The 24,897-nt window shown below is 45.3% G+C and overlaps 4 protein-coding genes across 4 annotated transcripts; 1 reads left to right on the top strand and 3 right to left on the bottom strand.

Moving 5' to 3' along the window:
* Positions 1-295: 295 nt before the first annotated feature.
* LOC103718722 (tuliposide A-converting enzyme 2, chloroplastic-like) lies at positions 296-1,913 on the bottom strand. The gene is given in 3 exon segments (XM_008807666.4): positions 296-1,159; positions 1,162-1,308; positions 1,311-1,913. Coding segments are annotated over 3 exon segments (954 nt in total). The 5' UTR covers positions 1,654-1,913; the 3' UTR covers positions 296-695.
* A 7,361-nt stretch (positions 1,914-9,274) lies between these two features.
* LOC103718723 (tuliposide A-converting enzyme 2, chloroplastic-like) lies at positions 9,275-11,324 on the bottom strand. The gene has a single exon (XM_008807667.4). The coding sequence runs from the start codon at positions 10,642-10,644 to the stop codon at positions 9,688-9,690; it is 957 nt and encodes a 318-aa protein (XP_008805889.1). The 5' UTR covers positions 10,645-11,324; the 3' UTR covers positions 9,275-9,687.
* A 9,852-nt stretch (positions 11,325-21,176) lies between these two features.
* On the top strand, positions 21,177-22,208 carry LOC103699441. Its single transcript, XM_008781461.2, has one exon. The coding sequence runs from the start codon at positions 21,177-21,179 to the stop codon at positions 22,206-22,208; it is 1,032 nt and encodes a 343-aa protein (XP_008779683.2).
* A 315-nt stretch (positions 22,209-22,523) lies between these two features.
* LOC103717079 (probable carboxylesterase 5) lies at positions 22,524-24,290 on the bottom strand. Its single transcript, XM_008805323.4, is given in 4 exon segments — positions 22,524-22,855; positions 22,857-22,894; positions 22,896-23,234; positions 23,237-24,290. Coding segments are annotated over 4 exon segments (951 nt in total). The 5' UTR covers positions 23,663-24,290; the 3' UTR covers positions 22,524-22,707.
* Positions 24,291-24,897: the final 607 nt, after the last annotated feature.

Raw genomic sequence — 24,897 nt, 5'->3', positions numbered from 1 at the left:
GGAGGAGGAAGTCTAATATTGTAATTGGCAGCCATTCTGAAAATAGATGCATGTTATGTAGTTAACATATACCATAAATATCTATACAACAAAATTGCAGCATCAGATGGCAAATGGATGAACACAACGACAGAAGTTAAAATAGCATGAATTTAACTCCTACCAGAATTTTGATAAATTTGAAGGAATCAAGTTAGATTTAGTGGAGGGATGAAGTTGCCATTTCATTTGACATATATGCAGGGTTGTAAGAAAGTTGGAGAAGTAAACAAAGATGCAAACCAGACAACTAGACTGATTTTTCCTATAAAATAGAAATGTCATTATTATGAAAGTTCATTGACATTTTTTTATCCAACCACCAACGGAACCAGATTACCGGAAGAGCAATTAGAAACAAGAAGTCAAAATACAGAACACTTAGCCTGCAGGCAAACATAAAAATAGGAAACTGAGGTCAACTAACTGATCCGAAAAGAAGAGATCAACGACATTTTCGATTCATTCTTATTCTCCCATCTAACAATGGGCACTCTCTGTTACGGGAATCACTTCACCATTCCCAGAAGCACCATAGAAATTAAGAGCTTTCCTTTGGATGAAGCTAACCAACCATTTACCAAATCCCATCAATGGAATTACCATCCCCTTCTCCATTTCCCATCACCAGCCCTTTTCCCAGCACCAAAAATCCTTCAGCTTCCACTAATGAACTTCACCGTACGTTCCATCAGCTCCACAGCTTTCTCACAGTTGAACTTCTGAACATGGAACCCGTGCCCCTCCCCCTCCGACTCCAACCACTCCATCTCCCCTCCCCATCCGCTCCTCTGCACTCCATCGTAATACGCCCTCCCCCTCTCCTTCAAGATATCCTTGTCCGCCACGCACACCAGCAGCTTCTCGCACCCTAATCCCTTCAAGCTCGGCGCCGCCTCCGCCAGCGGGTTCACTAGTGGGTCGTCCATCCCAACTGTCCCGGGACAAGCCAGCACCCACATCCCGTCCATCTTCTCCTTCAACCCCATGTCCGCCAACTCCGAAGGAAACGGTTCTCTTCCCCCGAAATAGGGATGGATCAATACCATCCCTCGTATCCTCACCTCAGGTCCGAGCTCCGCTGTGCCAGCGCGCAGCGCCATGTGATGGGCTATGTTCCCCCCGCGCTGCAGCCGTCCAAGAAAATGCGTCCAAAATCTCCGTGCTCGGCCAGCCACGCCTCAGTGCCGCCGCCCGCAGCGTGGGACGCCACCCACTTGAGCGCCGCCCACGAGTCCTCGTAGGCTATAGGCAGCGGGTGCTCGGGGCCAGGCGGTAGTCCACCGAGACCGCGATGACATTGGCTCTGGCCACCAGGGGAGTGAGGTAGTGGTGGGAGGGGGGATCGAAGGCGGATCCGATGACAAAGCCTCCACCATGGAAGTAAACGTAGATCGGGAGCTTCTTCCGAGCGATGTCGCCGAGCTTGGGGAGGAAGAGGCGGACGGAGACGCCGGTTTCCGGGTCGATGACGACGTCTTTGGAGGTTACGCCGGTTTCGGGGTCGAAGGCAGCGGGGGTATTGCGAGGGAAGTAGAAACGCTCGATGCGGCCGCTCTTGTACTGGCGAATGAAGGGGAAGAATTCGAATTGGATTTCGGTGTCAGGATCCATTGGGCAGGGTGGCAGGGATGAAGGGATGAAACCAGCTCGGACGAAATATAGGGAGTAGAGAGCAAGGTTAGGTGGACCGTTTGAATGTAATCTGCTCCAAGGGTGCCAAAAGAAAAGGAGATGGGAAGAACCAGCCGATGGTTCGCCAGAAACGTTTGGTGTACCAAAAAGGAGTGGTTAGAACCATCCAGATAGCATAAAGAACGAAAGCCAATTGGTAGGGGAGAGCTTGTCCCCTACTAATTGAGTGCAGCGCAGGGCTGTGAATTGTTGTCCCACTTTGGTGGACAGCTGTACACGATGCAAGGTGAGGTGCCCTGGTGACTGGTGAGTTGTGATGAAAGAATGATAGATCGTCCTTTATGATATTATTTATTGGATCACATCTTGCATAAACTTCAAAATATATTAAGCAAATTCATTGACTTGCCCGCAAAAATCTAGAGGCAAACACTGTACAAACCAAGAGATTTGCTTGAAGTTGAATCCTCCTTTCACGTGAAGGATTCGGCCCTTCTCTGTGATCCCAACCATAAATGTTTTAACAAATAATTTTTAAATTAATAATTTTATAAAATAATATAAATTAGGATCTAAATACATTATATATGAACGATATCTATTAGCACCGGAGCACATTGAATATTGATATATTTATATTTTTTAATAAATATAAATATTGAAAGAATACCAAACTTAATATTTATATTTGTTCTAAACGTATAAGAATATAAGTCTGGTATTATTTATATTCATATTAAAACTCAAAGATTATTTAAGATGAAAATATTAATATTTTTTTGTATCAAATATCATTTTTATTTTTTAGTTAAATTGCAAATAAAAAATATGGATTATCTATTCCTAGAGAGATTGTAGGAAAAATTATATATGAATTCACAAATACAAAGAAGTTAATTTGATTTTAATATTTTTAATAATAAAGTTTTGAAACTATCATAAGGAATAAATAAAATATGTTTATTTTTCATTTTTATCAAAGAGAAAAGTCTTTTTATGAAAATAATAATTAAAATATGAAATATCATAATACTATATTGTGGCCTAGTACTTGAGAGCTTGCGTTGGATTTTAAAAGTTTCTACCAAATTTGGATCTGAATCCGATCATATGTCAGCATTTCTACTTGAATTTGATCCTCTTTGGATAAGAAAATGGTTGTAGTCAGATGAAGTCCGACTTGTTTTCAACCCTAATACGTAATTTACTAAGTATCTGATGCACACTTATAAAACATCCATTAGATCTATTTCGAATATTAGATATGTATTTATATTACCGCCCTTTTTGTACTTAGATCTAAGAATTAAATCTGACCAAGGACCTCTAATATGTTTTATGCAAAAGGAAAAACCATATTTTTCTTGTACAATAGATAATTCAATGAGATTTTATGCAAAATCTATTTTAAAACATTTTTTGTACCTTGGCTTAAAACAATGGTATTTGGCCATTAAATTAGTAGGCTCAATTACCTATAAGAGATGATGGTAATTACAGTACCTCTTGGGCAGTAAATCAATAGCAATTCTTCAAACCTTCTAAGTATGGATAGATTTTAAGAAGTTACAGTCTACCTAGTCCAAATTAAGATAATGACAGAATTGAAACCTAGGCCATTGGTATCCAATATTGATTGATTTTACCAATTAAGTTTGTTGGGATCCAAAACTGATTGATTTTTATTTAAAATCAGACAAACATCTCGATGTAGTAATGTGGATCCAACTTATACATGAAAAGCATGCCCCATATATATGTTAACTATAGAATTTTTTTACAGCCAAAATTGTAGGGAATTTGTGCTCTAGATCATCGTAATAGTAGATCCTTTTCCAGCATTAATGGAGAAACTGCTAGCTACAGTTTCTATCACGAAAATAAGGAAAAGCTTCGTCAGAAGGTTTCTATCATTTAAAACGGTCGACCACCTTTTTTTTCTTCTTTCTTTACAGTGGACAAGTTTAGGATTCGTGGCTGCACGCATTTCATCCTGTGTGCAACTTCCCTGACATGCATAGAAAATGTGGATCTCAGAGCTGTTCTTAACACCCAGTAAACATCCCAATAAGTGTGGATAGGGGAACACAACTCAATGAAAGGGGAGAAATAGGCCTGGAAAAGGAGAGGGGAAACACAACATATCTCTAGTATGATGTGCTTGCTGATTGGATTGTGGTTGACATACCTGTAGCCTTCTATTTTCAAAAGCGCACCTGTAGCCTTGTGGATCCAGTGGCCAGAACTAGACCCACTCATGGAGGGGAATAGGGGATGGGCATAGAGTTTGAGGAAAGCTCTTGCCTCACTGATACCATTCTTTGAGCTTGCGGAACATTATACTAGAAATAGCATTAGAATATGTCCTAAACCACCAAGTTTGATGTTTCTTGTCAGGGAAAAGATGGTGCAATGCACGGCTGAATGCAGGAGAGTGGCCTTGCATCTGATGGATGCGATGCTGGAAAGCCTGGGATTGGGTCAGGCATACCAGAATGACAAACTTGACGAAGGACTGCAACCTATGGTTGTCAACAACTACGGTTTTTTAACCATCCTGCTCTCCAGACTTGCCCAAGGAGTCAAGGAGAAGCCCCACGGCCCACGAGAATCCATACTTCAGGAGGACCACATGCACATGTTTGCGATAGGGATTTGAAAGCTAATAAAGATTTGGAGTATAAGGAAAGGCTGGGAAAGCGGTGCGAGATTTTTTTTTCTTTTTGAGAGAGAGAGAGGAAGAGATGGAGGAGGTGTCACGTTGTTGTATCTTAAATAATTGTTTAGTGTAAACAAGTCTTGGCGAAAGCAAGTGGTACGGGATTTTCCATTCTTCAAGAACGGCTCGATATCAGCATTTAGCACAACCTCGGGCTCGTTGATGCTTAGTGATTCTAGGACTTCAAGGTAGATGGCTTTGGTTAACTCAGCTATCTCCGAGCTGGCTAATTTTGACCGCGGGTCGACCCTCGCATTCTCCATGTGAGGGATTTATTGTATGTCAAAATCACAAAAGGCCGAGGTGATGTTCTTTATCTTTTGTAGGTATTTGATCATTAAGAGCCCTTGAACCTCGAATTCTCCTCGCACTTGGTCGACCACCAATTGCGAGTCGCCGAAAACCTTCAACTGTTGAACTCCAAGCTTTTTGGAGAGCTTAAGCCCGATGATGAATGCTCCATACTCGGCCTCATTTTTTGCGGCGGAGAATTCGAACCGCAGAGCGTACTCAGTGATTAGTCCATCCACACTGGTGAATGTAAACCCAGCTTTGCTGCCCGCCAGGCCTGATGACCCATCTATGTGCAGAACCACAACTACTCCATCGCTTCATCTTTTTGGGAAGCTTGTCTGGATCTTCATCAGAGATGGTGCACTCCACTAGAAAGTCTGCCAACACTTGCGCCTTAATAATGGCCAAGGTCGATACTCCAGGTCGAGCTCTCTGAGCTCCCCGGTCCACTTTGCTAGACAACCTGCATTTTCAGGCTTCTAGAGAACTTGTCTCATCGGCTGGTCAACCAAGACTGTGACAAAATGGACCTAAAAATACTATCGGAGCTTTCGGGCCGAGATGATGAGGGTGTAGATTGTTTTCTCCAATATAGGGTGTCTGGTCTTGGCGTCGCGCAGATTCGACTTGCATATTTGATTGGTTTCTAGCATCCTTCTTCTCGAATTAGGACCGAACTCATAGCAGCGAGAGAAATGGCTAGTACAGATAAAGCATTTCTCCGACCTGTAGCTTTGTGAGGAAGGGCAACGAGCTGAGATCTCTTTTAGTTGGACAAAGGCCTCTTGAGACTTCTCAATCTATTAGAAGTCTTTTGGGTGCTTTAGGGCCTTGAAGAATGGTAGGCAGTGCTCTGTCGATCTAAAAACGTACCTCATCAATTCTGCGACCCAACCAGTTAGATGTTAAACTTGTTTGATGGTCTTTAGGGGCTGCATGTCCTGCACTGCTCGGATCTTCTTCGAATTTGCTTCAATGCCGTGTTGCGTGACTATGAACCCTAGAAATTTTTCCGAAGTGACCCCAAAGACAATTTCATTGGGTTGATCTTTATTTGGTACCTTCTAAGGGTTACAAAAATCTCCTCTAGATCACTGATGTGCGGCTCCGCTAGTCAGCTTTTCTCGAGCATATTGTCTACGTACACCTCTATATTTTGGCCGATCTGCTAGTTGAAGATTTTGTTGACGAGTCACTGGTAAATGACCCATTGCATTCTATAAGCCAAAGGGCATTACCTTGTAGCAATAGAGGCCTCTGTTGGTAAGAAAAGTCATCTTCTTGTCCTCGGGCGCCATTGGAATCTGGTTGTACCCAGAGAATGCCTTCATGAAGGTAAACAACTGATGTCTGAGGTTGCATCTACGAGCTGATGAACCCTAGATAATGGGAAGTTATCTTTCAGGCAAGTATAATATTGGCTAGCCAGTCAAGGTAGCTTACCTCGCGAACAAAGCTATCCTCCAAAAGCTTATCGACCTCTTAGTTTATGATCTAGTGCCTTTCTGCGGCAAAGTTTCTTTTCTTCTGCCGTACAGGTTGGTGAGTCGGATCCATGTTGAGCTTGCGAATGACCACCTCGAGGCTTATACCTAGCATGTCAGCAACCCACCGACGAACACATTAGTATTGTCTTGGAGGAAATCGATCATCCTGGCTCAGTCCTCTTTGTCTAAGCTCAAGCCGATTTGCACGGTCCAATCAGGCTGCAAGGGGGCTTACACCAACTCTTCGATCAGTTTTCCTTACTGCTCCTTGAGCTTGTCCCTAATGTCCAGCCTCTCGATCGGTGGAGTTTTTACCGGCTTCTTTTCTTTGAGGGTAGCCATGTATCACTGGCGAGCTATCATCTGGTTACCTTGGATTTCTCCCACTCTGCGGCTTGTGAAGAATCGCATGAGCAAGTAGTAGGTGGGTACCATAGCTTAGAAAGCATTCAGATCAGGTCGGCTAGCAAAGTGGAGCCTCAAAGTGTTACTTCAAAGTTTTTCTCCCGCAGTGACCGGTAGATTGATCACTCCTATGAAAATCCAGTCTTCCGAGAAGCCAATGAGAGGAGTGTTGACCTTTTTAAAGCTGTTAAACAGGCAGTCTCATTCTTCAAAATGCATCATAAAATAATACATCTACTAAGCTTCCATTATCAATAAGTATTCTCTTTACATTATATTTATGATAGTAAGAGAAATAAAAATGGGTCGTCATAAGGAGTTTGAACTCCTCCTAGGTCGGCGTTAGACAAAGTGATGATGTCTCCTGTGCGCTGGTTCTTCTAGATAGTTTCGACTTCTTCGGAAGCTCGGCTGCACGAGATCCTCGGGACCTCGACGGGGCCGCCAGCAATCATGTTGATAAAGTGATTGTTGATTTGTTCCGGGGGTGGCAGATTAGATCGTGACGGGTGCTCCTCAGCCATGTCGAGTGTGTACGTACCAGTCCAGCCACCTATGTTGAATGAGTGTTTCGATTTCGTCCTAGAGCTGAATGAACTCCTCGATGTCGTGGCCGCAATCTTGGAGGAAGCAGCAGTACTTCTTCTGGCCTCTCTTGGTCGTCGGTCTCTTCATCGAATGCGAAGGGAACAGGTAGCCCCGATCTTTGATCTCCATGAAGATCTAGGTTCTCAGGGCAATGAGGGGGTGTACCTCTCAAACTTTTGAGGTTGGTCTCGAGCCATCGTGAGCCCCACTCGTGCCAAGGCAAAACACTCCTCAGCTCGCTTCGCTCCTTGCATCCCCTCTTACCTCCTCAGAGGGTCTCCCACCAGTAGACTTACGATGGGATGCCATGGCTTCCTCCGTGTTGGCATACTTGTCGAGGCACCAGCATTTCGGCTAAGTCGATAGGGAAGCACTTTTCTAAGGAGAAAATGAAGCTTGACAGCCGTAGGCCGCTCTTCATCGTCGATATCGCAACCGACTGTTCTAGGTTGCAAACCTCTAGAGTCGTTGTACTCACGCCACTATTTGTCGCAGACCCTGGACCACCGTGGTCAAAGCCTGCATCTTTTGAGTGAGCAGGTTAAACTACTAATTGTCTACATGCGTGGCGGGTTGCTCCAATGGAATAGGTTCGGACCTCGCAACAACCCTCGGGAGGTCTAAGCACGGCGTTGTGAAGCATACGATGCGTCATGGGCTCCTCACAACATCATGTTGGTTGTCTCTCATTCGATTGATGTTGATATAGCTGAGGGGTGGCCTTTTCTCTAGCACCAATCTGTTGCCGTCAAATTCGTACCATGGTGGAAGAGCAGCTCGGTCGACTCTGAGGTTGGCTGGAGGCGAGCTGGTAGACCGGTTAATGCGTCGGTTGCTGGGCTCCTATGGCCTGTAAGAAAGTCCGCTTGCTGGAGAATTTCCGACGGAGGACCTTCTGATGCCTAAATAAGAATAAAATGGCAATAGAATAAATTACTATAGAATATGCCCTTTGTAAATAGTTGAAGACTATCATATATCTCGCATACTTGAGGTTCCCTAGGCTGCCCTTTTATATAAGAGAGCTCACTTTGTTGTTACCTGACTTGACGTAGTGTGCAATGATGCTAGGTAGCAGCCGGTAGTACGGTCGCGGTGTAGAAGCCATCCGCATGGGCGACGAGCAGCGCTGGTGGGGCGCAAGCCATGGTGCTACTACAATTGCGGGCTGCCAAAGATGCCGATTTTAGAACTGTCAGTCTTTGTCGACATATGTTGATTGTTCTCTTCAGTTGATGTCTCCTCCTCGGTCAGAACCGAAATCCATTGCCACGATTGGTTAGCAGCTCAACTAGGCCCAAATTTCTTGTCTTTGGTTTATGTCCGAAGTCAATGCGGTAGGTCTGGCCCGAGGTCGAGGCATCCAATACTTTCCCCATCAATCATATTTAATCTAATCCAATTAACCTATTAAACCGCTTAACCTATTTAATCTGTTTAACCTGATTCTACCTGTTTAGTAAATAGGTTATGTAGATCGGATCAGTTCACCTATTTAACAAATAGGTTAAATTTAAATCTGAATTTTTAACTCGTTTATTGAATAGATCAAGTTCGGATTTACAAGCTTTTAACTCGGCCTGCATCCAACCCAACCCAATCTGCTTTGTCACCGTTAGCTACTTCCCTCCACTCTTTTTTAACTCCTCCACGTGTGGCCCATGCACAGTTTGTTGTATGTTCTTCTGCTAGGAAACACATGACCAATTCTTAGAATATGGTATAACTTAGAATACAGTATATATAATTTCCCTTATAGTAGGTCAATTTCATTTGTCATGGTATCATTTCAATTTACTGAGCGCATGAAGACAAGTTGTACATTATAAACCTGAATATTGTACTTGGTAGCCATTCTGAAAACAGATGCAAGTTATGTTGTCACCATATACCATAAATATCTATAGAAACAAATCGCAGCATCAGAGAGCAAATGGATGAACACAATGACCGAAGTTAAAATAGCCTGAATTTAACTACCTACTAGAATTTTGAAAAATTTGAAGAAGTTAGATTTAGTGGAGGGATGAATTTGCCATTTCAGTTGACATATATGCAAGGTTGTAAGAAAATTGGAAAAGTCAACAAAGATGCAAACACAGACAACTAGAATGATTTTTTTTTATAAAATAAAAATGTCATTAGTATAAAAGTTCATTCACATTTTTTTATTCAACCACCAACGGAACCAGACTACCAGAAGAGCAATTAGAAACAAGAAGACAAAATACAGAACACAGCCTGCCGGCAAACATAAAAATAGGAAACTGAGTTCAACTAACTGACCCGAAGAGAAGAGAAGAGATCGACAACATTTTCCATTCATTCTTATTTTCCCATCTAACAATGGGCGCTCTCTGTTATGGGAATCATTTCACCATTACCAGAAGCAGCATAGAAATTAAGAGCTTTCCTTTGGATGCTGGAAGATATTTAACCATCTACCAATTCCCATCAATTTAATTATCATCCCTTTCTCCATTCCCATCACCGGCCCTTTTTCCAGCAGCCAGAAAGCCTTCAGTTGCCACTGATGAATTTCACCGTACGTTCCATCAGCTCCAAAGCTTGCTCGCAGTCGTTCTGAACATGGAACGCGTGCCCCACCCCTTCCGACTCCAGCCACTCCACCACCCCTCCCCATCCACTCCTCTTCAACCCTTCGTAATACGCCCTCCCCCTCTCCCTCAAGACATCCTTCTCCGCCACACACACCAGCACCTTCTCGCACCCCAAGCCCTTCAAGCTCGGCGCCGCCTCCGCCAGTGGGTTCACCAGCGGGTCGTCCATCCCAACCGTCCCGGGACAAGCCAACACCCACAACCCATCCATCTTCTCCTTCAACCCCATGTCCGCCAACTCCGAAGGAAACGGGTCTCTTCCCGCGAAATAGGGATGGATCAATACCATCCCTCGTATCCTCACCCCAGGTCCGAGCTCCGCTGTGCCAGCGCGCAGCGCCATGTGATGGGCTATGTTTCCCCCCGCGCTGCAGCCGTCCAAGAAAATGCGTCCAAAATCTCCTTGCTCGGCCAGCCACGCCTCAGTGCCGCCGCCCGCAGCGTGGGACGCCACCCACTTGAGCGCCGCCCAGGAGTCCTCGTAGGCTATAGGCAGCGGGTGCTCGGGGGCCAGGCGGTAGTCCACCGAGACCGCGATGACGTTGGCTCTGGCCACCAGGGGAGTGAGGTAGTCGTGGGTGAGGTGATCGAAGGCGGATCCGATGACAAAGCCTCCACCGTGGAAGTAGACGTAGATCGGGAGCTTCTTCGGAGCGGTGTCGCCGAGCTTGGGGAGGAAGAGGCGGACGGAGACGCCGGTTTCCTGGTCGATGACGACGTCTTTGGAGGTTACGCCGGTTTCGGGGTCGATCGCAGCGGGGGCTTTGCGAGGGAGGTAGAAACGCTCGATGCGGCCGCTCTTGTACTGGCGAATAAGGGGTAAGAATTCGAATTGGATTTCGGTGTCAGGATCCATCGGGCAGGGTGGCAGGGATGAAGGGATGAAACCAGGCCGGACGAAATATAGGGAGTAGAGAGCAAGGTTAGGTGGACCGTTTGAATGTAATCTGCTCCAAGGGTACCAAAAGAAAAGGAGATGGGAAGAAATGGCTGATGGTTCGCCAGGAAGGTTTGGTGTACCAAAAAGGAGTGGTTAGAAGTTAGAACCATAAAGGTAGCATAAAGAACGAAAGCCAATTAGGAGGGGAGAGGATGTCCCGAGATAGCAAAATAATTTGTATTTTCCCGTCTCAGACCGGCCCTTGTACTCTTTAGAAAATTCGGTTCTTAGAGGAACGGACGTCAGTATGTGGTGGGTGTGTTGCGACGGGTTCCTTGCGATTTTATATTTTTTTAAGAGGAGAGTTTCTCGCAACTCTAGAAGGCAGCTTTTTTTAAGAGGGCTGTGAATTGCCGTCCCACTTTGGTGGGAACAGCTGTATATGATGCGAGATGAGGTGCCGGGCGTCGGTGATTTGTAACGACAGAATGATTGATCGTCCTTTATGATATTTTTTATTGGATCGTCCTTTATGATATATTCAGCAAATTCATTGACTTCCCTGCATAAATTAGAGGCAAACACTGTACAAACTGACAGATTTGCTTGAAGGTGAATCCTCCTTTCACGTGAAGGATTCGGCCCTTCGATCCCAACTATAAATGTTTTAACAAATAATTTTTAAATTAATAATTTTATAAAATAATATATATTAGGATCTAAATACTATATAGATGATATCTATTAGCACCATTGTATATTGATATATTTATATTTATATTCATATTTTTTAATAAATATAAAAATTTAAAAAATAACAAAAATAGTATTTATATTTGTTCTAAATAGATAAGAATATAAGTCCAATATTATTTATATTCATATTAAAACTCAAAGATTATTTAAGATGAAAATATTAATATTTTTTGTATCAAATATCATTTTTATTTTTTAATTAAATTGCAAATAAAAAATATAGATGATCTATTCCTAGGAGATTATCTATTGTAATACAAAGAAGTTAATTTAATTTTAATATTTTAATAATAAAGTTTTGAAACTATCATAAGGAATAAATAAAATATGTTTATTTTTCATTTTTATCAAAGAGAAAAGTCATTTTATGAAAATAATGATTAAAATATGATACATCATAATATTATATTGTAGCCTAGTGGTTGAGAGCTTGCATTGGATTCTAAAGTTTTTTAAGCTCCGAATTTGGATTCGAATCGGATTAAATATCAATATTTCTACTTGAATTTGATTTTATTTGGATAAAGAAATGGATGCTGTCGGATGAAGTCCGGCTTGTTTTTAAACCTAATACCTAATTTACCAAATGTCTGATGCACACTTATAAAACATTCAATAAATCTATTTTGAATATTAGATATGTGTTCATATTACTATCCTTTTTGTACTTAAAATCTAAGAATAAAATTGACCAAGGACCTCTAATATGTTTTATGCAGAGCTGATCATGGGCCTTCTGGCCCATCCAGGCCGCCCTGCCCGGTCCAGAATTTTTCGGGCTTGGGGATTAAAAAAAGGCCCATGGGTCAGGCCTAGGCAGGAAAAATTGCCCGACCAAAAAATCGGGCCAGGCCTGGAAACTTTTAAAAATAGCCCGGCCCGGCCCGACCTGTGTTTTATATGTAAAGTAAGAAAAATACATCCAGCTTTAGAGAGCCTATTAAGCTGTTGGGCCATTCTGGCCCATTTCTAGATTCCAAACAAAGAAAAAATCAAGACTGCCGGGTCGAGCCTCTCGGATCGAGCCTGGGACCAGATTTATAAAGTCGAATCGGGCCTGGACAAAAATTTAAGCTCGACAGTCGGACCGGGCCGGGCCAGGGCATAGCCATCGGGCCTAATTGCTGCTGTAGAGCCCGGCCCGAGCCCGATTTGTTCCGAATTTTGCTCAGCTCTAGTTTTATGCAAAAAAAAAAAAAAAAAATCATAATTTTCTTATACAATAGGCAATTGAATGAGTCTTTATGCAAAATCTATTTTAAAACTTTTTTTATACCCTGACTTAAAACAACGTGGCCATTAAAGTGGTAGGCTCAATTACCCATAAGAGATGATGATGATTACAGTCGCTCTTGCACAGTAAATCAATGGCAACTCTTCAAACCTTTTGGGTATGGATAGATTTTAAAAAGTTACAGTTTACCTAGTCTAAATTAAGATAATGACAAAATTGAAACCTAGACCATTGGTATCCAATATTGATTGATTTTGCCAATTAAGTGATGACGGACCACTGCAAGAAGAAGAGAGAAAGAGAAAGAAGAAGGGAAGGAGGAGGAAGAAGAGGTTATAGAGATGCAGAAAGAAGAGAAGAGGAGGAGGAAGAAGAAGAAGAAGCAGAAAGGAGGCTAGGATTTTTTTTATTCAATCATTCAATGCCCTAATTCATGAGACGGGTGGTCTTTATATAGATCTTACATCAGGTCAATCAATTGACGACATACCAAAATTGGATCCTTAATCAGTTGGCTAAGTCAACCAATTAATTACATACCAAAATCGATCCAATTACTTGACCCAATTACATAACTTAAGAGCTAACCCAATTGACTCAACCAAAACAAAAGCAACTAACCAAACTGACTCGACCAATAACAAAAGCAACTAACCAAATTGATTCGACCTATAATAAGAGCAACTAATTGACTCCATCATCTGAATGAGGGGCTCTGATGTCCTCATCAACTCCTCTCAGGTGAAAAAACTTGACCTTGTTGAGTGCAGGTCTGGCTGGAAAAATTTTTGCAGGCATGATGAAGGTGGTGCTGTTGGGACCAAAGTTGGCGAAGAAGAAGGTGAACACATATATGACAATGAAGCCGATGTGGTTGCCTGGCGTAGTCCAGTGGTCGCAGGAAATTAGGGAGGAGAAACTGGTGGTGGTCTGAACGGAATTGGGGATAGGAAACTGGTCGCAGTGTGAACAGGTTGGGAGGAGGGAATTGGTCGTGGTGTGAACAGGTTTGGGGAGGAAACTGGTTGTGGTCCTGTGGAAGAAAGGAGGAAGTGGGGAGCTTTGGGATGATGGCGCGGGCCTAATGGGCCTGATGAAATTGGCTGGCAGGAGTGCCTGATGGGCCCAAATAAAAGGTGAAATGGGCAGGCCCATGACGGTGTGAGAAGGGAAGAGTGTGGGGGGAGGGGCGACAGCCGAAGGGGCGGGGGAGGCCGAAGATGCCGTGGGGTTCGAGCGGCAGCAAAGGAGGGGGGGCGGTTGCAGCCGTGGAAGCGGGCGGGGCGAAGGTGGGGAGGGGGGAAGGTGACGGCGGAGGCGGGAGCGACCAGGGACAGAGACAACCGAGGGCGGGGTGGCGCTACCGGCGGTCTGCTCGGGCGCCGACGGCCCGGGTGCAGGTTGGGCGGGGAGTTGGAGGTGGCAAAGTGGCAAAGGCTGAGCGGCACTGCAGCGAGCGGAGGTGGCGACGTGGCGGAGCAGCTATGCGGTCGGCTGCGAGGAAGAAGGCGCTTGGACAATCTGCTAGCGGTGGTTCAGCCGGTGAAGCTCCAATAGCGATGAGGAACTTAGAAGGAAGCAGGGTGGCCTCGGCGGCGGCGGGGCAGTCGGACAATCGGGGAAGAAGATGAAAAGGTCGATTTTTTTTTAATTTTATTTTTTTAACTCGGATCTGTTAGGATTGGGGTTATCGGGTTTGACCCACTCCGATACCCGTTATGGGTACGACACGTGCAAATCACGTGCGTCTCCTTTTTTTTTCTTGCGGAACAGATCCGATCTAATGGATAGCAGGTAAACGGGTTTGGATCTTACCCGTAAAGTTGTCCGTCTTCAACCTCCGACGGGCTTAGCGGAATGCGGCGATCTTCGCGGCGGTGGTTGCAGGACGGGGCGGAAGGTTCGGCTGCGGCTCCATGGCTCGTGGCGCTGGAGGGCAGTCGGTCACAGATTTCTGGCGGGCGTTGATCTCTTCCGATGAGCGGTCACTGGGCGGTCGATGGCAGATGTGAGGAACTCGGGGCACGGCGACACTTCCGTGGGGTGTGACGGTCTCCGGCGGTGCACCAAAGGCATGGCGACATTGTAAGGTGGGGGCGGCGGTGGGTGTGGGCACGGTGACGGGGAAAGAAAAACCGATGAGGAGAGCGTGGGAGAGATGGCGAAGGTGGAGGAGACGGCGGTGGATTAGCGAGGTGGTGCCGAAAGGGGTCTGTCCTGTGGTGAGATGAAAATAGGGGTGGACGAAGGAACGAGGCAAAAGGGGAAGGGCTCGGTGGCGGTGGGGGGTGCTGGCACGGAAGGAAGGGAAAGAACAAGGGTTTTCTCCTCCTTTCCTTCTTGTGTGGCTCCAGACAGGCATTGTGCGACATGAGGATGATAGTGGTATTTTGATGATTAATATAATGATTAAGAGTTTGTCTAATTAAATATTACAAGGTAATATGATATATCATTACTAAGTTCATCATTCTCAATACATTAGTAGAATGAGATCAAGATGTATTTCAATGATTAATAATGAGATAAAATTTGCGATAGAAAAGGGACAGTGAATTCTAAATTCTAATTCGGCAAAGTCTCAAGTGAAATGTACTCTTAAGGGGACAATAGTAATTTTCATTGTTAAGAGTATGTAGCATCACCATAACATATATTCAAAATTGCTTGAGGCATATTTCATTGATTGTATGGATGAATCTAACCTTAAGTTGCAGCAAAGTGTGAAATGAGTCAACCCTAAGATAGATGGAGTACACCCCGGCACATCATGGATCCATCCGGCACACTTCTGCAAAAAATGGCACGGATGAACAGTACTTGAGTCGACCCAAGTGAAAGCTGAGTCGACCCAATCCTCAAGTCTCAAGAAAACAAGTCTCTGGAATCCCTGAGAGGGTCGACCCAAATGGAACCTGAGTCGATCCAACCTTGAGTCGACCCCAACTGAACATGAGTCAATCCAAAGGTAATGTCATTCGGAAATCTGTTCTCTGGAAAACCTGAGAGGGTCGACCCAAGTGAAAGTTGAGTCGACCCAACTGAACCTTGAGTCGACCCAAAAAGATTTGAGTCGACCCAAGTGAAGAAAGGCTGAAATATAAGGTTCTGTGTTTTCCTGAGAGGGTCGACCCCAATATAGCATGAGTCGACCCAAGTGAAAGTTGGGTCGACCCCAGTAAAAGTTGAGTCGACCCAAGCACGGGCAGAAGCATAACGGCTAGTTCTGAGAAGTACTTTTTATCCTTCTAATAGCAAGCAACGGCTAGTTTTTGAATTCTAACCATTGGGGGTTGTCCAATGGATGAGGAAAACTATTTAAAGGGACACTATTCATCAGAGAAAAACATCCTTTTGCAAAATATCAAAGCTTACATAAGAAATACAAGTGCCCTAATCTTCTTCATCTAAGTGCTTCATTCAAGAGTCAAAAGGAAGTGGTTGAGCAGATTCCAAGAGATATTAAAAGCTCCATCCACCCTTGAAGAGTGAAGCATTCTTGACAAAGAAGAGAAAAGTCTCATCAAGCGATAACTATTCTCTAAACTCTTCTTTGTAGCTTATAATTGTTATATTTGCTCATCTAGGAGTTTCAACATTCTTCTTCTTCTTTTTTAATCACCTTGTAAAGGTTTGTTGGTGAGCCCGTAAAACCAACGGAGTAGGTTCATTGGTGAACCCGTAAAACTAATTGTGAAGGTTCGTTGGTGAGCCCGTAAAACCAACATAGGTTATTGGTGATCCCGGAAAACCAAAGTGTAAAGGTTTTTAGATTGTGAGCCCGGAAAACAATCCAACTATAATCCGAGGAATTATAGTGAATTCCCAAAGGGTCGCTTGGGGAGTGGACGTAGGTGCTTAGGAGAGTACCGAACCACTATACTTCTTGTGTGTTTGTATTGTGCATTGTTCTAATTTCACTCACTCATTAATTGACTAAAGAAAGATAGTAAAAAAAATTCAAGAGAAACCAATTCACCCCCCCTCTTGGCTTGTCATCTTGGGCAACACGATAATCTCGATGGGGAAAGAAAAAGGGTGCACGAACAGGACACACCGAAGAGGGAAAACGAAAGCGAGAGAAAAAAAAAGGGGGGGGTGGAAGATGGCAGGGAGGGGGGATGGGTGTGTGGGCACAGCCCAGGAGGCGGTGAAGATCTGGTGACTGGAATAATAGCATGAAGCGTAGGACCGCAAGATCGAGGAGCTTTGACGATAGAGGCAAAACTCTGGCTCTAATACCAAGCTGATGACGGATCACTGCAGGAAGAGAGAGAAAGAGGAAGAAGAAGGGAAGGAGGAGGAAGAAGAGGTTATAGAGACGCATAAAAAAGAGAAGAGGAGGAGGAAGAAGAAGAAACAAAAAGAAGGCTTGGATTTTTTTATTCAATCATTCAATGCTCCAATTCATGAGAGGGGTAGCCTTTATATATGCCTTATATCGGGTCAATCAATTGACGACATATCAAAATTAGATCCTCAATCTGTTGACTAAGTCAACCGATTGATTACATACCAAAATCGATCCAATTACTCAATCCAGTTACATAACTTAACAGCTAACCTAATTGACTTGACTAAAATAAAAGCAACTAACCAAACTGACTCGACCAATAACAAAAGCAACTAACCTAATTGACTCGATCAATAATAAAAACAACTAATTGACTCCATCATCTGAATGAGGGGCTCTAATGTCTCTATCATTAAGTTAGTTGATATCCAATACTTATTAATTTTTATTTAAAATCAAACAAACATCTTGATGTAGTAATGTGGATCCAACTTATACATGAAAAGCATGCCCATATATATGTTAACTATGGAAATTTTTTACAGCCAAAATTGTAGGGAATTTGTGCTCTAGATCATCGTAATAGTGGATCCTTTTTAGGGATTAATCGAGAAACTATTAGCTACAGTTTCTCTCACGAAAATAAGGAAAAGCTTCTTCAGAAGGTTTCTATCATTTAAAACGATCGACCACCTTTTTTTTCTTTTTTCTTTAAAGTAGACAAGTTTAAGGTTCGTGGCTGCACACATTTCATCCTATGTGCAACTTCCCTGACATGCATAGAAAATGTGGATCTCAGAGCTATTCTTATGCTACAAGAAAATGGGGCATTAGCGATGCATTTTCTGGCCATTACCGACGCTTTCACGCGTTGGTAAAACAGCTTCCGATGCTTTCCAAAGCATCGGTAAAGCATCTCCTATATAAGAGTGGAAAAAATATTTTCCGACGCTTTCACAAGCTTCAGGACATAGCGACACTTTACCGATCCTTTTAGCATCGGTACTTTCCGGCAATTTAGTGATGCTTTATAGCATCGCTAATTGATATCTCTTCGTGATTTTAACGACGCTTTAAAGCATCGTTAGGGGTTTTTTTTTTTTCAATAAAAGTGTAGATAGGGAAACACAACTCAATGAGAGGGGAGAAATAGGCCTGGAAAAGGAGAGGGGAAACACAACATATCTCTAGTATGATGTTCTTGCTGATTGGATTGTGGTTGACATACCTGTAGCCTTCTATTTTCAAAAGCGCACCTGTAGCCTTGTGGATTCAGTGGCCAGAACTAGACCCACTCATGGAGGGGATGAGCATAGAGTTTGAGGAAAGCTCTTGCCTCACTGATACCATTCTTTGAGCTTGCGGAACATCAGTGAGGCGAGAGCTTGCGGAGCATTATACTAGAAATAGCATTAGAATATGTCCTAAACCACCAAGTTTGATGTTTCTTGTCAGGGAAAAGATGGTGCAATGCACGGCTGAATGCAGGAGAGTGGCCTTGCATCTGATGGATGCGATGCTGGAAAGCCTGGGATTGGGTCAGGCATACCAGAATGACAAATTTGACGAAGGACTGCAACCTACGGTTGTCAACAACTACGGTTTTTTAACCATCCTGCTTTCCAGGCTTGCCCAAGGAGTCAAGGAGAAGCCGCACGAGAGTCCATACTTCAGGAGGACCACATGCACATGTTTGCGATAGGGATTTGAAAGCTGATGGAGATTTGGAGTATAAGGAAAGGCTGGGAAAGCGGTGCGAGATTTTTCTTTTTTTTTTTTTTTTTTGAGAGAGAGAGAGAGAGGAAGACATGGAGGAGGTGTCACGCTGTTGTGTTTTTTTTTTCCCATCTTAAATAATTGTTTAGTGTAAACAAGTCTTGGCCAAAGCAAGTGGTACGGGATTTTTTTTTTTTTTTTTGAGAGAGAGAGGAAGAGATGGAGGAGGTGCCACGCTATTGTGTTTTTTTTTTCCCATCTTAAATAATTGTTTAGTGTAAATAAGTCTTGGCGAAAGCAAGTGGTACGGGATTTTTTTTTTTTTTTTTTGAGAGAGAGAAAGAGATGGAGGAGATGTCACGCTATTGTGCTTTCTTTTCTTTTTCCCATCTTAAATAATTGTTTAGTGTAAACAGGTCTTGGCCAAAGTAGAAGAGGCCAGTAGGCCACCGCTAGCGTGGATGGGGCCTGCGGCCATTCTTGCCAAGACCTTAAATTAATATTAAATCTGCAAAAATTTGAAAATGATATTGGATCTGCAAAATGAAAAGGAGTGTGTTTTTTATGCAATATCCTCAAAAAGCATTAACTTGCTTTCTAGCATTATACAGTAAACTTGCCAACTGAAGGAAGAGTACAAATTCTTGAGAGAATAACAAGATAAACATTTCTGCCGGAGAAAGAGCCCATATGGCGGACCTGCAGCGATCACTAGCCTCCCACCATTTCTTGTTGCACCAGCAGGAGATCTTTTGGAGACAGAAATCCAAAATTCAGTGGGTCAAGGATGGCGACCGGAACACTAGTTTTTTTTCACCGATCGACAGTCATTAGAAGGCAAAGGAATATGATCCACTCCTTGAGGGTTGGGGCGGGTCTAGATGGACTGAGGATGGGGGGATATTTGAGACGGGTCTACTTCCCTAGTCGGAGATTAGAGTGGATGAGTCAGAGAATATAGCCTTGATTCGGCCAGTGTCAGACATGGAGGTGCAGGAGGCGGTTTGGGGTCTTGCAAAGGACAAGGCCCCTGGATCGGATGGCTTCCCACCATTCTCCTTCCGTAGATATTGGTGTAGTATTCGGAGGGCAGTGGTGGAGGCAGTACAGTTTTACTTTAGTCGAGCTGGAATGGCAAATGATTGGAAGGTCACCTTCATCACATTGATACCGAAGCGTCTGGATGCTTCGGAGCCGAGTCACTACAGATCCATTAGTTTGTGCACTACCTTGTATAAGGTGGTGGCGAGGATCATAGTGGGGAGATGAAGAACCTGCTGCCATGGATCATTAGTCAGGAGCAGGGAGCCTTTGTGGGGGGAGGAGCATCTCAGACAACATCTGCTGGCCTAGGAGATGATGGGGGATCTGCAGCGAGCCTCGAGGAGGCGATGTTTGATGGCAGTGAAATTAGATATGGAGCGTGCCTATGACTGGATCCGGTGGGACTTCCTATGGCGGGCACTTGAGAGCTTTGGATTTCACCAGGTTTGGATTGGCTGGATTCTAGGATGTGTGCAGGGGCCTAGCTTCTCCATTTTGGTCAACGGCACACCATCGCCCTTCTTTCGTGTTACTATGGGCTGCGCCAGGGATGTCCTCTGTCCCCATTTCTATTTATTATTTGCTCTGATGTACTTTCCCGAGCTTTGCATGCTTCTTGTGGGAATCGGGAGCTGGCACCCTACAGTCCAGCCCTGGGTGCCCAACCTATTTCTCACTTGTTATTTGCAGATGACTGCCTCCTACCTGCTAGGGTGAGGGTGTCGGATGCCAGAGCCCTCCAGGGCGTGCTGATAGAGTATTGTGTGATGTCCGGGCAGAGGGTTAATCTATATAAGTCCGCCATCTTTTTCAGCCCTAGCACTGAGGGGAGGGTGCGCCGAGAGATCAGGGCAACTCTGAGGACACAGGAGCAGACGGGGGCCCTAGTGTATCTTGGGGTTCTCATCACAAGGAGGAGGTTACGGGTGGCAGAGTGATCTATCTTACTGAAGAGGGTGCGGAGCAGATTAGAGGGATGGAGGGCATCATCACTTTCTATGATGGGGAGATTGACGTTGATCAAGTCGGCTCTGTGTTCCATGCCTATTTATTTGATGGCTCACACAACGGTGCCGAAGACTGTGCTGGTGGGGATTGAGCTGCTTATGCGGAGCTTTCTTTGGGGCTCCTACCGGGGGGGGCATGGGATACATCTGGTGGCTTGAGAGAGAGTGTGTTTACCACTACGGAAGGGGTGGGCTGGGGGTGCAGTCACTCTTGGTGCGACGCGAGGCCCTCTGGCACGGAGGGCGGTACAGTTTGTCTTGGAGCCGCACGGTCACTGGAGCTAGGTTATGATAGCCAGGTACGGCCGAGCGGGTCTCGAGGGCCAGGCGATAGCCCGGCGGAGGAGATCCTTTATGTGGCGAGAGATTGGGAGGTATGTGCCTATGGCCCTGGCGCATTCGAGGTGGCTGATCGGCGACGGACAGAGTATTGATGTGATGGAGGACCTATGGGTGGATGCCAATTCCCTTGAGACTATGGCCGACGACTCTCAATACTGAGGTGGGGGAGGGGCTCCGAGTTTCTGATCTGCTCCGGCTGGGAGAGGCGGAGTGGGATGGCGACAAGCTGGGCCAGCTGTTTGGAGAGCATCTAGTAGAGCGGGTTCGGTCGATTCCCCTTTCGGGATCAGTAGGTCCAGATGTCAAGGTCTGGAGCACCACCTATCGAGCGAGCATTGGGATTGGTGAGGTTGCCCGGCTTCTTCAGCCAGGCTCACAGCCGGGCCTAAACTATGGCTGGGTGTGGAGGTTTGGGCTACACCAGAGGATTGCTCTCTTCCTCTGGAAGGTGGCCTGGGAGCGGTTGCCGACATGCTCAGTGTTGTGTAGACGAGGTATGAGCCTTTCCCCCTCATGTCCGGACTGCGGGGTGGATGAGTCGGTGGATCATGTTCTATTCCACTGCGTATGGGCGAGAGGTGTTTGGAGTTTAATTGGGATCCCGGGGGACACCTGGAGTGGGAGGGATTCCTTCCTGGAGGAGGTTCGGAATTGGGCTGGTGCTCCTCAGATGCGGGGATTGGCTATCAGGGCGTCTTGTACAGCATACCAGATATGGCTGGCCAGGAACGCCCGAGTGTTTGGTGAGCGCCGGCTGTCCCTACGATTTGTGATGGAGCAGGCTTGCGCTCAGGCTGCAGAGATTATCCAGGTAGAGCCAGCTCATAGACCTTTAATAGCTCGGAACATCTGGAGCTCCCACATTGCTTCGGCAGCTCCACATAGGGTATTCTTTACTTGGGAGACCCCACCCCGAGTTTCCTCAAGGTCAATTTTGATGGCTCTGTCTTGGATGGTGGCAGGAGGGGAGGGGCCGGATTCATTGTTAGGGGCCCGAGTTCTGATGTGGTGGCAGCAGGGGACCGTCAGATTTTTGATATTTCTGTTCCAGGGGCAGAGTTGCGAGCGGCCTGGATGGGCCTGTCTTATGCGCGGCGGGTACTCTGGGGGAGCTCGATTTTTTTGGAGGGTGACTCAGCCACGGTGATTAACTGGATCCATAGGGGCCCGGGTAGTCATGGATGTGCTCATCCCTTGCTTCGCGATATTTGGATGATGGTGAGAGAGGGGGTTACATTACAGGCCATGCATGTATATTGTGAGGCCAATGGAGCGGCCCGACTGATTGGCTGCATATGTAGCGAGCCACTCAAGAGGCATCCTATGGGCTGAAGAGAGAGATGTCCCGGAGCACTTCGGAACATTTTGTATTCTAACTCTTTAGGGTGTATTCGTATCTGTGATGTATGAAATGCCCGTTTTAGTAAAAAAAAAAAAAGAAAAAAGAAAGAGCCCATCCAAGTATCTTCGGGACTTGAAAAGAAAATATTTGATAAATTCTACTTCAAAGAGCATAACAACATAAAATCTAGGATGAATAAGAAGCTTCCAGCCCATATTAGTCATCTCGAACAACATATGCTGCTCTCCATCAGATCTGTCATTTCCTCTTTCCAATAATATATATAATACGGGCAAAAGAAAAATCAATCTTGATAGAGGAAAGAAATCATGCGTTCCATCTCCTTCAAAGCCTTCTCCCCTGTAGGATTCTGGAGATGGAACACATGATCCTCCCCCTCCGACTCCATCAGCTCCACCTTCCCTCCCCACCCGCTCCCTTCAACCCTCGTAGTACGCCCTCCCTCTCTCCCTCAAGAAATCCCTCTCCGCCCACGCTCACCAGCACCCGCTCGCACCCCAACCCCTCCATCCCCTCCCCCCTTAGCGGATCCACAAGCGGATCCTCCAACCCCTTCTTCCACCCGCACACGAACCCCCACGTGCTCTCCATCCTCTCCCTCACCCGCGGATCCCTGCTCTCCATCCCCACCGGCTCCTTCCCGCAGAAGTACGGATGGATCAACACCAGCCCTCTGATCCTCATCCCACCCTCCAGCTCCTCCGCCCCGGCCCGCACCGCCATGTTGTGGGCGATGTTGGCCCCGGCGCTGTCGCCGGCCAAGAAGACACGGTCGAAGTCGCCGTGTTCGGAGAGCCAGGGCTCCGGGTCCGCCCGGCGCCGCTGCCGTGGGAGGCGACCCACCTGGCGGCCGCCCAGGCGTCGTCGTAGGCGGCGGGGAGCGGGTGCTCCGGCGCGAGGCGGTACTCGACGGAGACGGCGAGGACGTGGGCCCGGGCGACGAGAGCGTTGAGGTAGTGGTGGTAGGTCGGGGAGAAGGCGGACTCGATAACGAAGGCGCCTCCGTGGATGTAGATGAGGATGGGGAACTTCTTGCTGCTGATCGTGTTGGTGGGGAGGTAGAGGCGGGCGGAGACACCGATGGAGGGGTCGATGGTGACGTCTTTGGAGGCGACGCCGGTGGCGGGATCGACGGAGGCGGGGACGACATCGGTGCCAAGGAGGCGCTCGATTCGGCCGCTCTTGTAGAGGCGGAGGAACGGGGAGAAGTCGAATTGGATTTCGGTGTCGGGATCCATTGGGGAAGGAGATGGAGAGGAGGGGAGAGGAAGAGGTGGGCCGAGTAGGAATATTTTCGTTGAGAGCTCTGCATCTACCAGCTGGTTTATATTGATAGGTTATTAGCTGTAGGCAGTATGAAAATGGTAGGTGGAAAGCAATCTTTTCTTGTCAGACTGGGACCAGAAGAATTACAACTGGTCACACACTTCCGTCAGGGTGGGAGAGAAGACTAGTTAACTACGAAAAAGAAGAAAAATGGTCAAAACAATGGACATTGTGGCTAAGGTGACTGCAGCTCGCTCGTTGTACTATTTACAGATACTATTTACAGCATTATCAGGGACAATGATTTGGGCCCATTATACATTCATAGAGCCAGGAGAGGTTGATTTTGTAACTCCACATTTGATCAATCCATGGTCTTTTGATAACAAATTCTTGGAGTTGCTTCAATCCTCTGTTACCATGTGGCAAAAGGGTTGTTCATGTGCACGTAACAAGGTGCAGCGTTACCCTCCTTTTAGTGGATAAAAAATGCCCGTAGTCCTGCAAAATTAGGGCACTTTTGGTTTTGAGAGAACTGTGAAGCTAGAGTGTTTACTCAAGCTCTCGTGGAAGATTAAAAAAATTATACCATTAGATTCAAAAATTTATGTAAATAATTCATCAAAAGTTTCTTAGTATCCAAATTAGGTTTCATTTTTTTTTAACTTTGTTCAATGGAACTTTTGAATTTATACAGACATTTTAATACAATTATACAAGCATAGAAGGGCTCAATATGTTCATTGACAGAGGAAAGGACATTTTTTTTCATAATAAAAATATCTTGTTTCATCAAAATAGAAAAAATTATAGTGGAGTAATGCCCCGAGATCTGATCTTGGTACCTATAAAAACCTCTTTATGAAAGAGCTATCATTAAGGATGAAAGAGGGCCAGATTATATTTAATCTTATTTGTTGACCCAAGAGAATGATTTTAATGATTACAAAATAGCTAAGTAGATTACTAATGCTTGTGAATTTTGAAGCAGTTTAAGTTTACTATCAGAAAATAAGCGTATAGTGATGGAAAACTAGTGACGGCCCGTTATCAGTCACTATTTGTGACGGATTAATGACAGACAGGAATTTGGTCACCGTGATGTGAACTTAGCGACAAATTAGTGACAGATCAGTCATAGAATATACAAGTAGAGTGGGCGTCAAAACTTAGTGACTACCGTAGTGACGGGGTATTTGTCACAAAA

Source organism: Phoenix dactylifera, unplaced genomic scaffold, assembly GCF_009389715.1.
Source record: "Phoenix dactylifera cultivar Barhee BC4 unplaced genomic scaffold, palm_55x_up_171113_PBpolish2nd_filt_p 000333F, whole genome shotgun sequence".
NCBI classification, from domain to species: domain Eukaryota; kingdom Viridiplantae; phylum Streptophyta; class Magnoliopsida; order Arecales; family Arecaceae; genus Phoenix; species Phoenix dactylifera.
The sequence above is the reverse complement of the archived record's forward strand: the minus strand, read 5'-3'. Positions and strand labels throughout refer to the sequence as shown.